The 12,927-nt window shown below is 37.7% G+C and overlaps 1 protein-coding gene across 6 annotated transcripts in view; it reads left to right on the top strand.

The window, feature by feature from the left end:
* The window catches only part of LOC131688737 (homeotic protein distal-less), a 188,074-nt gene extending 175,358 nt beyond the window's left edge, over positions 1-12,716 (top strand). Inside the window, exons 5-9 of one of the 6 annotated variants that reach the window (XM_058973216.1) lie at positions 2,282-2,426; positions 2,909-3,007; positions 3,107-3,305; positions 10,292-10,395; positions 11,142-12,716. In XM_058973216.1, coding sequence (XP_058829199.1) covers positions 2,282-2,426; positions 2,909-3,007; positions 3,107-3,305; positions 10,292-10,358 — 510 coding nt within the window. In that variant the 3' untranslated portion in view covers positions 10,359-10,395; positions 11,142-12,716. Of the gene's footprint in view, positions 1-2,281; positions 2,427-2,908; positions 3,008-3,106; positions 3,310-10,291; positions 10,396-11,141 lie in introns of those variants that run through there. The other 5 variants (XM_058973217.1, XM_058973220.1, XM_058973219.1 and 2 more) reach the window with 5 other exon arrangements.
* The last annotated feature ends 211 nt before the right edge of the window (positions 12,717-12,927 follow it).

Raw genomic sequence — 12,927 nt, 5'->3', positions numbered from 1 at the left:
GGACAGGGGGGGGGGAGAGTTACCGTCAAGCTACGTAATTACCAGGGAGTATTTAGAGGTTTGTGACGAAATGCTACGATGGTGGAGGGGGCTGGTAAAAATTGCTCAAAAAATGCTACGTCATTTATGGATGATCCCTAATAAACTATGCTTTACAGGTCGCATCGCTTGCTTGGAGCGAATCCTAGACCTTATTTCCTTCCAAACTACCAACTCCGCGACATCTATGGAAGAGTCTGATGAACCTTCGGTATAAGATTCCTCATTTTATTCAAACGATCGCCGGGTAAAATCAGCACCGACACGATAGAAACCACGAATAAATTCGTCGCGTGATTGAATATTATTAAAAAATATAAGCAGTGCTTCTTATAGCCGGCTATCCGGAGTTCAAGTTGCTTATTTTGCTAATCGTATTAATACAACAAATGATAAATTTCCCAAATTCTCGGCAGCCGGCTGCCCAGAGCAATTATTACATGATAACGCTATTGGCACACTCACTAACAACTCTCCCCTTCCCGTGATACATGTGGAGATGCAGAGGATTCCTCGGTCTCTAGTAGCAACATGTATCGAACTAACATTCCTTCCTTTCCCAGAAGATCTGCATTCGGACGTAGCCGGCGTTGGTATTGATCAGCATGCAGGGATCGGAATAGATTGTACAATGTGGCTCATCATGTTATTCCCAAGCATGTTGTTCCAATCAACATTTTGCAACCTAATTTGGTTCTGGTCAATAACGGAGTAGCAACTACGGGCGATCTCTTATGCTTATGCTTATGCTTCTTGTAAATAGTGTATATACAAGCAATTTGAAGGCATTTCCTGATCATGTGATAGGTTGCTTCATACAGCCGGTCACTTTTAGAATTACGACCAGGATGCTGTCCTTTTTCAATAACAACTGAAAGTGGTTGCCAATCAGTCATTTGTTTCCCATCCAGGCTGTTGAATATGACCAGTGTTGGGATGCATTTCTTCCGAGGAGCGCGCATAAGTATATTGTTGATGGAATTTTGACTAAGCAAAAAATGTTTTTTCGTTTTTCGAACCAATGATATTGCTACAAGACTAAGAGATATAGATGATTTAACATACACAATAATAAATGATCAATGTAACAACATTTGCATACAGTAATCAATTACGAATGTCGAATGTCAATTATCGAATACAACGCTTACGATACGAATTCTACTCACTACTAGTGCCCGAGCTACGGGGAAGCGAATGACAAATGACAGTTACTTTAATCTAGTCTGCATTGCCTGGAAAACAAAGGATGTTTTGCCAAGATCTGTGAATCTCAGAAGCAAAAAGTGATGCTCCGGTGAAATGCGGTTGCCATTGATTTTAGGTCCATCCGTATCATGCACCGAATATTTCAGAAGTGAAACATTTTTTCCGCTGAAAATGGGCGAAACTCGTGTTTTGTGTGCACTACAATAGGGATCTTCATGGATATGCGAGGAGAATCCAGATGTGTTAAGTTGTTCTATAACATTACTCACAACTCGATCACTTGTGATACATTTTTCTAAAATCAGTGAAATTAAATTGGAAGTTACAATGTATGTTACATTGCGTGTAAGATGCCAACACCCTCCAAGAAACTAGCTCTACATTCAACTATCCAAGAAACTAGCTCTACATTCAATTAAATATCGAACGAAGTGCTCCGGTAAAATACAATTTCCGTTGAGTGCAAAGTTGAAGCAAAAATGAAAATGAAATGCATTTTTTTAAATTTGATGCAAAGTTGTTATGCTGTTCTAAAGTGATCTGTAACTAGTTTCTGCGTCAACCATAAAGATTCGCGGTCTTTTTAAGGTTGAAAAGAGAATGGGGCAAAAATTTATAACGAAATAAAGTAGTTTTTTTGCACCCCGTGTGTTCGATTTTCATAAAAATCAATAACTTTGCACTGTTTTCGATTTACTGCAGCTTCGAAAATATTTTGTGAAAAATGAAGGTTTCGTTTCAACAACTATAAACTAATTTTATTTCTCGAAATAACTAGCCGAGTCTCTGTAAATAAAAAAAAACCCGTCGCAATTAATACTCAGCCGCAAATAATTCATAATAAGCAACATAAAACATCAACTCTCCCAAGACAAAGCCCCCTCCTCTGTCACACTCATTAGATATGCATTTAATTACAGCGGTACCACTACCGCCGAATGTACTGATGTCGCGCGACACAATGCCGACTGACAATGTTGCAACACCGGTAACTAACGTGCTCTCTTTCTCTCCTTCGGTGTCTTTCTTGCAGGTGAAGATTTGGTTTCAAAACCGACGATCAAAGTACAAGAAAATGATGAAGGCAGCGCAAGCACCCGGTGTCGGGGGAGGACTTCCATTGGGCGCGCCAAACCAAGGTGGTCACAGTCCATCGCAGCATCAAAACATGCATCAAGGTGAGTGTCTCCTCCTATTCTCCATGATTTCTGTGCACCCTCTGTCACGCATACAATCGAAAGCATAATCGTCGCGACACGGTCTCATTCATCATGTTTGTGGCTACTACTAATACCATTACTACTACCGTGTGAAGGGATGCTTCCTTCCCGCTACACTGCATTTCGTCCCACCGTCGATCTGGCGACGGTGTTGCCGTTCGCGCAACTGCCCCTCGCACTTTAATAATTTTTATTGCCCGCCGCGGCGCTTCCTAAACAGCCCGTGAACCATGAATATCGATGGACTACTGTCCAAAATAGAAATAAATTAGGATATAATTAGAGGGTTGTGCGGACGGAATAATAATCGGTTCGGATCACGTGCAGCGTTTGTTTGCAGACGCCGGTCCAAGCTTCTTCGGTAGACGACCCATAGAAATATCAAAAAAAAAAGCAAGGAACCAGCTGCTGACCCCTGTCTTTTCCTCCTTTTTTTCCAGCACCCGGCGGTGGCTCCAGTAGTGGTTCACCATCGCACTTCCTACCTCCCGGACACAGTCCTACGCCGTCGAGTACACCGGTTTCGGAATTGTCACCTGGTAAGTGTAAAATCCCATCATTCTTACAATCTGGTACCCAGAATCCGCACTTTAGGAATTCGTTGATCACTAATAGCGTTTTCGTTTTTGACCCTACTGCCGATCGAATTCCAGGCCTCAGTCCGCCCTCGCAAGCGCCCTGGGAACAGAAACCCCCGCCACACTGGGGCGACCACAAACCACCGCAGATGGCACCGCAGACGAACCACGCACCTCCACAGCCGACCCATGCGCCCCAGATGGGCGGTTACGTACCTCAGTACTGGTATCAGCCGGAAACGAATCCATCACTATTAACGTAGGTAGTTGAAGGTTTTTCTTTTTTTTTTGTGTTTTTTCTTTGTTTGCTATCCGTTCGTTTCGTTTTTACTTTTTTTTTTACTTTACATGCTCGTCTACTGGACTTTATTGCCATCATTCTGTGTCTCGCGCGTGAGCGCGCTATCGAACCGAAGCTTTTCCTGTTTGTGTGGTTTTGGGAATTTTGGGTTCGGTTATAGGCTAATTACTCCACGAAAGATGTGGGTGCAAAGACTGCATACAGTTCGGTGGAATTTCCGCACCAGCTGGGGGATGATGATGAGGTGGATTTTAGCGGATGGGAAGAAACTGGCCGGTTGATCAGTGGCAATTTTGTGCTTGAGCCGGAATAATTTGGTTGTTTACTTTTTTAATTGTGTGGAACACATTAAAGTTTCGATCGTAGAACGAACCACTGCTGTACAGACGGCAGCGTGATTTCATGGTGCGAGTATCGGGTCGATGCTGCTCCTGGAAATATCGATCATATGCATTCATGTAGAAGTGCTGCGATGATGTGAAAAGCGAACTTTGAGGAAAATATCTTGGTAGAGAAGATTTTCATCACAAATGCATAGATCAGTTTCATATTTTCACAATTTTAAGACGAATTTTTGAACTTTTAATAAATAAAAGGTTCTCAGATTATCCTGCAATATTATTGCAAACATGTTCACCAAATCTGGAATTTCCCTAGAAATATAAGGTTCTCATTACATAGTTTTTTATTTGAAAAGTTGTTTACTTTGAGGGGTACTGTGAACAAGTAAATTGATTTTCTATAGGAACATAGCTTTCGTAAAATATGAGCCGTTAAGAAAGCGGTCGGTAAACATTTTTTGAAGTTCTTCAGCGGTCATGGTTATAGGAGATTGCTTGACAAGGAAATTAATAGGTCCAGTTGGGAAAATTTACCGGAATTCTGGTTAACTGTAGTAAACAGCTGGCTCCAGTGACACAACCTATTCGAATTAGAAACGGTTCTGTCACTTGAGCCGGAATATTAACTAGAGCCAGTAAGAATAACGGCTCATTTTCCAGCAGGACTTACTGGATATACATTACTCGTGGTTCAGCAGTGATGCCAGCAGAATTTGACATTTCATTAGCTCATCTGAACGTCTCTGGAAAAGCATTTTGTTCCACGCAACATAGAAAGAAAATAAAGTCTGGTTTGGGTTTTATAAATAATTTTATATGTATCGCATTCACGTTGCCACACTGTACCTCTCCGTTTGTAAAATAATATAATAATCGTGGATGTTAATGTTAGAAATAACATTTATCGATTGTATTTAATAAAATTGGTAGAATCTTTTTGCCTTTTTCCTATTGAAAGGTTATGCAATCACTCTGAACATCGTCAACTTAATCCCGGCCCGGAGGGCCGTCTGTCATATACAATTCGACTCAGTACGTCGAATTCGGCAAATGTCTGTGCGTATGTCTGTGTGTGTATGTATGTATGTGACCAAAAATATGCACATCGGTTACTCGGAGATGGCTGAACCGATTTCATCAAACTTAGTCTAACTTAGTGAAAGGTACAACGTTCCCATAGGCAACTATTGAATTTCATTAAGTTCCGAGTTCCGGTTCCGGAGTTACGGGTTTAAGAGTACGGACACACAGTAAATTCACATTTTTGCCTTATTATCCTATAGAATGGTTATGCAATCACTCTGAACATCGCCAACTAAATCCCGGAGGGCCATTTTTTTGACTTACATAGGTTTTCCGTATTTTAACAGGATCGTAGTTAGGGGGATACGGTGAGGCCCTCCCCCACATCACTCACCACCCTTCCCTAAACCGCCCTTTCCTCATCAAGTACCCCTCTACGCGAATAAAATTTTCTAATTCCTCTAGAATAAATTTTCCTAGTGGGTCTGAAAAACCAGTGCAAAATTTGGTTTGAAATGATTTTGAGTTGAGAAACTAATTTAAAATTTCTTAACGTTTCAGTGTCGACGTATAGCGACTGAAGTTCGTAGCTGTCGATTCATTGTACGTATGTGTAAATCGCATTGAATATTTAATAGACAATAGGATAAATGAGAAAGGCACAATTGCACCACTGGAGGTGGATTAAAACGGTGGATTATTGAACTAACGCACTTCAACTATAAAATTCGAAGCTTCTCCATCGCGTGTTGTTATTGAATTATTCTCTCCTAATATTGCATGGTTGCCTTTTACTATTGTACACATACCCGATCAGATACCCGAATAGCAATAACAGAATGCAATTTTCGTAACATAATGTGTTATAAATTTGGTCCCGTTAGAAGTTAAAATAACAGAAATTTATAACAAGTTACAGAGCGAGATGTAGTTTTGAAATACTTTTGTTATGTGCTTCCGATCGGGTAAGCGTACTTCCTTGAATTAGTTTTGCTCACTGATTTTACTATGTAGACTAATTCTGAATTTTTGAAAACGAGACACGTAAGTTTTGTTAGCAGTCAATATACTCGTTAAAAACGTTTACTATGGTATTAACTCGATCAGAATATTATAACAGAGACCCATCAAAACTGCATCTTCCGTTGATACTTGTTATAGTTTTCTGTTATTTTAAGTACTAACGAGACTAGATTTATAACACAACTTATTATGCAAATTACTCTCTGTTAAAATTTTGTTATTTCATTCAGATCGGGAATATGCCTATTACCTAGCATTAGTTTTCCCCACTGATGCAACAAACACCACCATGCGGCATGATTGAATATTTTACAACCGTAGTTTTTGTAGTACTCTAAAACTTTGCATAATTTCGGAGTTGCAACTACGGGGATCTCTTATGTTTTTGTTTTACTCTAAAATTTTGCATAACATCGAGCTGTTTTCTCTCTCACCGTAGTGCAGGTAAAAGTATTACCTTTTAATTGTTTGGCTCACCATGCGGGAAAATTCTGAAATACGCGGGAAAGAACTAAAAGTGCATTCCTGAATTCAAATATCAGCCAGTGTTCATCGGATGTCGTGCACGCGACTTTCTGTTGCACGCGGAGACCACCTTTTGAGGCGAGGCAGCATTTGTCTACTTGTATTACTGAATCTTGGGGGACCATTTCCCTCTCTCTTGTCCCTTACATCAATGTGATTGTTAAATATGTCGTGGTTAGGGTTGTGGTACCGGTAATACCGGTACCGAAAATCCCGGGAATACCGACCGATTTTTGGTACCGTAATACTGGTACTGAACAAAAGCCAGTACCGGTATTTTCGGTACTATACAATTTTTTATGACAAATATGTTAACTCTTCAGGGGGATCTGTTTCAAAATATCGGTCTGCAAGATAACGTTCAATTATATTAATTTGCCTTCTAGATAAATCGTTGAGATAACACCTTTGTGTGGGAATGAGGTGGGGCCATCATCATAATAATTATAGAAGTTAAAGTTTTATTAGCGACATTCTAATTGGTTTACATTATTCACTGGGTGGCGCGTAATAAGAATATGGTCTAAGTCATGTCTGTATTTGGTTTGCTCTTAAACCTTTATCTATAAAAAAACGAACAGCGATTTAGTAGCTAACAGTTTTGGACTTGGTGAACTGCTTCAAATGGGGCGATTTGTAATTATAGGTGATCGGAAAATTCAGCAAAACTCCATAGTTTACAGGAAAGCAAGGTGCCTTGATATGCATTAGAGAATAGTAGGCAAACGACATAAAGGTCGAAACCAATTTTCAGAAAAGCAAGAGAGGAAATGCGATTAACCTGCTCGGATTTACTTCCATTTTCGCTTTGATTTACTGTTGTTAATAGGGTTTCATACATTTACCATCTGTTCAAGTCGACGAAAGTCGCACCACTTAGCAGTTATTGATTTCAAAGTGGCCTAGATTTCGAAATAAAAGAAGGTGCCCTATACGAAAAATATCTTCTGTGAAATGAGTCTTGCCATTACGAAGCAATTAAATACAATAAACATGTTTTTTGATCAGCACAAATCAATCATCTGAGATTAAGATCATCAGTTTGAGTATTCAATTTCAGTTTGAAGCTTTTTTCGATTTTTTTTTTAAAATATTCGAGTACCGGTACTACCGGTACTGAGGGCTTCAGTACCGTAGTACCGGTTCTCGCCAAAAAGGGTCGGTACTGCGAACCCTAGTCGTGGTATTCGGGATCAGATGTTTTTTCTTACCTCTTGCACTTGCCACCCGCGTAAACTAAAAGCCCAATATACCGAAATTTTGCGCGGATCATACTTATGGCGTATTCAAGGGATAATGTGGTGTTTGAAATCAAGATTTTACTGGGATGGCGTATACCTGTCGTCATGTTTATTAACTACTTCCAGGTGCTGGCTGTTGGTTTGGGGGTGCTGAATGATGTGCTTGCAGTTGTCATTAGCGACTGCACAGCTAGTAATAGTTGACCAAGCAATCAATTGAGATGAATTCTCATAAGAATCATTCGTATAGAGTATTCCATGATGTGCAGTTTGATTTCAGTACATGCACGTCAGAATTTGTCATAACGTGCTTTGTATAAAAACAATTTCAAAACTTTTTGTATAAGTACCTCGTAATAAATATTATCACTTTACTTATTAGATTTTATTCAAAATTGATTGTAAAATTGGTAAGCTGCTTCTTTGCACATCTAAGCCTGTAGAAAAATAAAAATTGGATTATAATTTACTACTTTTACTAAAACCTATGATTTTTTTGTATGTGTATGTGTAAACTTGGCACAGTTTAAGGGGTTACAAATCTTTTTATTTTTCAAAAAATGGAATTTTTTTTATTGCTTTATCTGAAAGTACAACTCCTTGAGAATATTTTTCCAAATTTTTATAGAGATCCGGAAAATAGATCGAAAGTTACAGCGGTTTTAAGCGCGTTTCGTCTACCAAGAGCAGTGGCATCTTGAAATTTTAAGTTCGATTATCTCGAAATGTCGTTTTTCCAAAAATGGTTTTTCCGTGAGTTGTTGAAAAACCACTCATCCGATTTGCTTCAATTTTTTTCAAATGATCGTAATTAATTTTTAGAGCTTAAAGCAGAGCGTAATTAATTTTTAGAGCGATTTTTTTAAAAAAAGACGCTACTGAATGCACAACAAAATATTATTTATTCAACTAATCGTTATTGATTGTGTTCTGGGATTTTAGTTAATCTATTGGTCTTCAATCATGATTACCGCAAACCTCTTAAATAAAAAAAGGGTTTCGGAGAAAAAGCCATAACTCCGCCAATTATCAATATATTTTAATAAACTTATGCTTATTTATTTCACTGAAAAATGTGCTACCAAATTGTTATAAGTTTAATGTTATGAAATCATTACTTTATGCCTTTACGCAAATTCAAGCTTTCTTGATGATTTTCTCACAGAAAGGTAACAAAACCGAAATGACAAGATATTACCGTCGTCCATTTAATATTATACGATACATGTACTTTTTATGCACAGTGCCATGAAATTAAACGTTTTACACACTTAAATCTAACATTATTAACGTCATCTTAGATGTTGGTGTGTGTGAGGGTCAGGAGATGTAAATTTGCAAACTAAATTTATTGGTGGGATGACCTAAGAACGGGTAAAAGACTTCATATTTGACATAGTTGACTTTGTGGTCAATTTTTAGCCCTTTTCCCCTTTAAGGCTTCACTAAAAATAGTAACAATTTGTATATTTTTAGGTCATTTCTGCAATGAGAAAGGTTTTCTTTCGAGAGGTCAAAAGATGAAATCTTTCAATTTAACCGATTATACGCAATGTTGCAACATGATGTGTTAAGATAAACGCGTTTAAAGTTTTGAGAACTCTATTCGTGGTAGAATGTCAATAATTTGTTACTATTACATGAAGTTACAGGTTTTTGACATCGCTGATCACAACAACAATCTGACAATGTCAGTTTTTCGAAATTCAAAATGGCTGATCCAATACGGCAAACCTCCACTAAAAATAAATAAAATTTTAGCCAAAATCGAGAAAAAAAGGTTTTTGTGATTTATAAACACGAGTTTGGGTTTACATGTATCAAAATAAAAAAATGGCGATTCCAATAAGGCGGACTAAAGTGTGACTAACAATTGCACCCACTTTTTTTTGTTTTTCACCGTTTTCTGCAGTTGTTTAATAACTGCTCCAGATACCTTATTGAATGTCACGTCACCGCCACAGGACTTGCAACCTAAGCATTCACGTAAGAGGATGAAGTACAGTTAAGTGTCCTCGTAACTCACAGTTTTCAACTTCTTCGCGGACGTGCTCATATTTTCGGTGTCGGTTTCAGCGGTAAACTGATTCCCTTGATTGCCTTCGATAATGGTCGACTACTGCGCCTTTTACTGCCGCGAGTGCCCTTTTTCAACAAATTCGGTATGTTTGCGAGAGGCAAAGCACCCATGTGACAAGCATGCGTGGAAAGCACCAGAATACTAACTATTCAGACGCTACAAACAGACGTAGTTCAGCCGCAGCAGCAGTGACTCCCTCTGCATATCAAGCCGTGAAATACGTTCTTCAGACCTGTACACATGTACAGCGCAAAGCAAAGTATTTTGGGAACGGGCATAATGCCACGAAAAGGTTTCTACCTGAGGCGCGTGTCTTGAGTCGAGAGCGTCCCATGACAGCGAGGCTTTATGACATTATTCCTAAACTTCCTACGTAAATCACACCAACATGGAAAACGGTTCGAATATTTTGATGGATTGATTAAAATTCCTTCAGTCAAACCCTCATGAAAATTTATATTTCATGGCACATTTTTTTTATTTAATTCTGTTAACCCTCCGGCTGTTGCGCCAAGATCTACAATAGGCCGAAGTTCTAAGCTTTCGCCTGAATTTCATAACGATGTACACTCAGTGCACGGCGCGACTCCCGGAGGGTTAAGCACCAATACTAAACTCCTTAGCGTGAATAACTGTACCGTGCTGCATTGCTGCTACCTGGACATGCATGAAATTACAGATATTTTTCTTTCATTTTTCCTCAATTTTTAGCATGTGTCCGGAATACGATGCAGCACGGTACTGGTACCGAAAAAACCATAACTCCGTGCTCTCTTAACCACTTTTCAAAAACTCGACTATTTTGGATTCGTCAGGTGAGTTGAATAATCGGCAACAGTATATTTTTAAAGAGTGTGAGTTTAAATGGGAAGGAAAACTTCCATTTCGTTTATTTGATAAGATACATTTTAAATTTTCTTTTCTATTCTGTTTTAATTACGCAAATCGCTTGTTTTACAATCTCAAAACATTTGAAATACAAGGTAATAGAATGGGTGCTCCTATAGTTGAGGTGTACCAATAGTTGCAGTAGTGAATTATACGCCTAACTATGGTACCAACCATCAACAAATATTTTTTATCGATGCATCGCACTAAAATTATGGGACAATAAAATTTTTAATCTTGAAATTTGCTCAAATAACTATCGAAAAGAATTATTTTCTTTGAATTTTGAGCTCCCTTGCACCTATAGTTGATATAGTGTACCTATAGTTGCAAGTCCCATAAGAAATCAATGGGATTTGCAACAATACGAACCGAAATTAGCGATTGCACCACTATTGGTACATGTGTTCCTATAGTAGTATAAGCGGTTTTAAATACATAAATTGGTTATTAAACCATCTTTATATTTTCCTATGAAGTAGGGATTGAAAGCTTTCGTTAAATGTATTAACATTGCCCATAGGTCTACTCGATTTTTTAGCAAAAGTTTTCCTTAAGTATGCGACTATTGGTACATCCACCCTAGTATTTTTTTGTTCATTCCACCCAACTATTCCAAAAAATTTAAATAGAGTTCACTAATTTACTGTAATTTTTCTCCATTTGCTTGCAGAGTGTGGCCGGCCGTTTAACAGAACGAGAATGTGAATTATAATTTTAATTATTCCTAGTGGTAAATAGAGCAAAGTTTAAAAACGCCAGAATAAGAGAAGGAATGGCGAAACAAAGTGGATAAAAATATGAATCAAATCAACAAGCTGAACAGTGATCTGATTAACGATAATTATACATATTAGTGAAAATTGCAAAATAATTCCGTAGAAGGTGGTGCGTTGGGTGCAGATCTTCGGCGAAAAGTGCAGTGGAGTTCCTGAAGTACAGTATTGAATACCGTCGGATGTCCATGCACCGAACGGAGTGTTCGTGGTTCAATGACCGCGGACCGATATTGGAGCCGAAACTTAACTCGCTCTCGCGGGGTCGTAGATCAGACGGGCTGAGAGAAATAATAGCTTTGTGCAATATTTGTAAGTGTTAATCGTAATGTAACTTTTCTTTCAATTTTTATTTTGTTTTCGACTAGCACAAGGAATAATACCTGAGCTTTCCGGAGAAAAAAATATAATTACCGTGTCTAAAATTATCTAAATCTTTTACGATTCCTTTTTGTTTAACTTACCAAACAAAAAAATACATTCCTTTTAAAACACCAAATAGAGACATGCGATAAAACATTCCGTAGAATTTGATGCATTTGGACACCGGACAGTTACGCGTTGGCATTTCATGTAAATTGCATTGTTATTTTTCCTATACACAATTTTGCTGCCATTGAGACAAACAAAGAGAAATAGAGCTTCGATTGCAATATGATGAAAGTATTTTAAAATCCAGCCGAATAGAACAGCACAAGCAGAAGCAAAACAAAAATCTGCTGTAGAAGCAGAAAAAAAATCAAATTACTAGCGATTTGAAAGGAACAGTTTTAAGCGATTACATTAAATAGTGTAAATAAGGCAATCAACGACGGTTCAGGCGACGTTGAGGCAGGGAGGGACTTTAATTTTTTCAGTGAAGCTGATCGAGTGAGTAACCAGCGAGCGAATGGATGGCGTCAGGTTGTTTGTTCTGTCAAAGTACTACTAAAATAGTTTGGACACGAAAGTGATGATTGTGATTAGCAGGTAATTAAATTAAACGCGACGCAAAAAGTTTAAAGCAAATTTGTACATAACACTTCACAGTAGCGTTAAAACAGTATGAGGAAAACGTAAGTTAAAAATTGTATTAAAATATTTAAATGATTTGTACGTAAGCAGACAAGGTAGAAAGAACAAAACAATATTTAGTGAGGAAATTCAATTAATTGAATAGGAATTTTGGTTTTTTTTAAATTTTATCGAAATAATAAATAGAAGGCAGATGCAACAAAGAATAAAAATTGTAATCAATTTTCTATAGAGAAAATGTGGCAACAAAATAAGAAAAAGAAACTAGCGAGCGTAGTTACGCTTGAGGCATGTTTCTTCTGCAGGCAACTCAGTCGTGGCTAGGTGTTAAGAATTGTTTATTATTATATTTTAATGATATAATGTAATAAAAAATTATATTATAAAAATCTGTAACGATTGTGAATGTAAATTGCAAAATTCGAAAGGCGGTATTAAAATATTATTATAAAAATTTACGGAAGGCTTCATAATATCTTCGATATATCCGATACATTATATGTCCCTGCTTACGCTTCTATTCAAAAGCACCCTAAATAATCTACACGTTCCCATGCTGGTAATGTATTTTATACTAATATTATAAATTCCGGATAAATGTATCCGAAAAATTATGTTTATAATGCTTGTACAAACATTTGAAAGATAATCTTTCCATTCTTAATTTTT

Source organism: Topomyia yanbarensis, chromosome 3 (assembly GCF_030247195.1).
Source record: "Topomyia yanbarensis strain Yona2022 chromosome 3, ASM3024719v1, whole genome shotgun sequence".
Lineage (NCBI taxonomy): Eukaryota > Metazoa > Arthropoda > Insecta > Diptera > Culicidae > Topomyia > Topomyia yanbarensis.
Note: the sequence above shows the minus strand (reverse complement) of the source record. Positions and strands in the feature narration are given on the sequence as shown.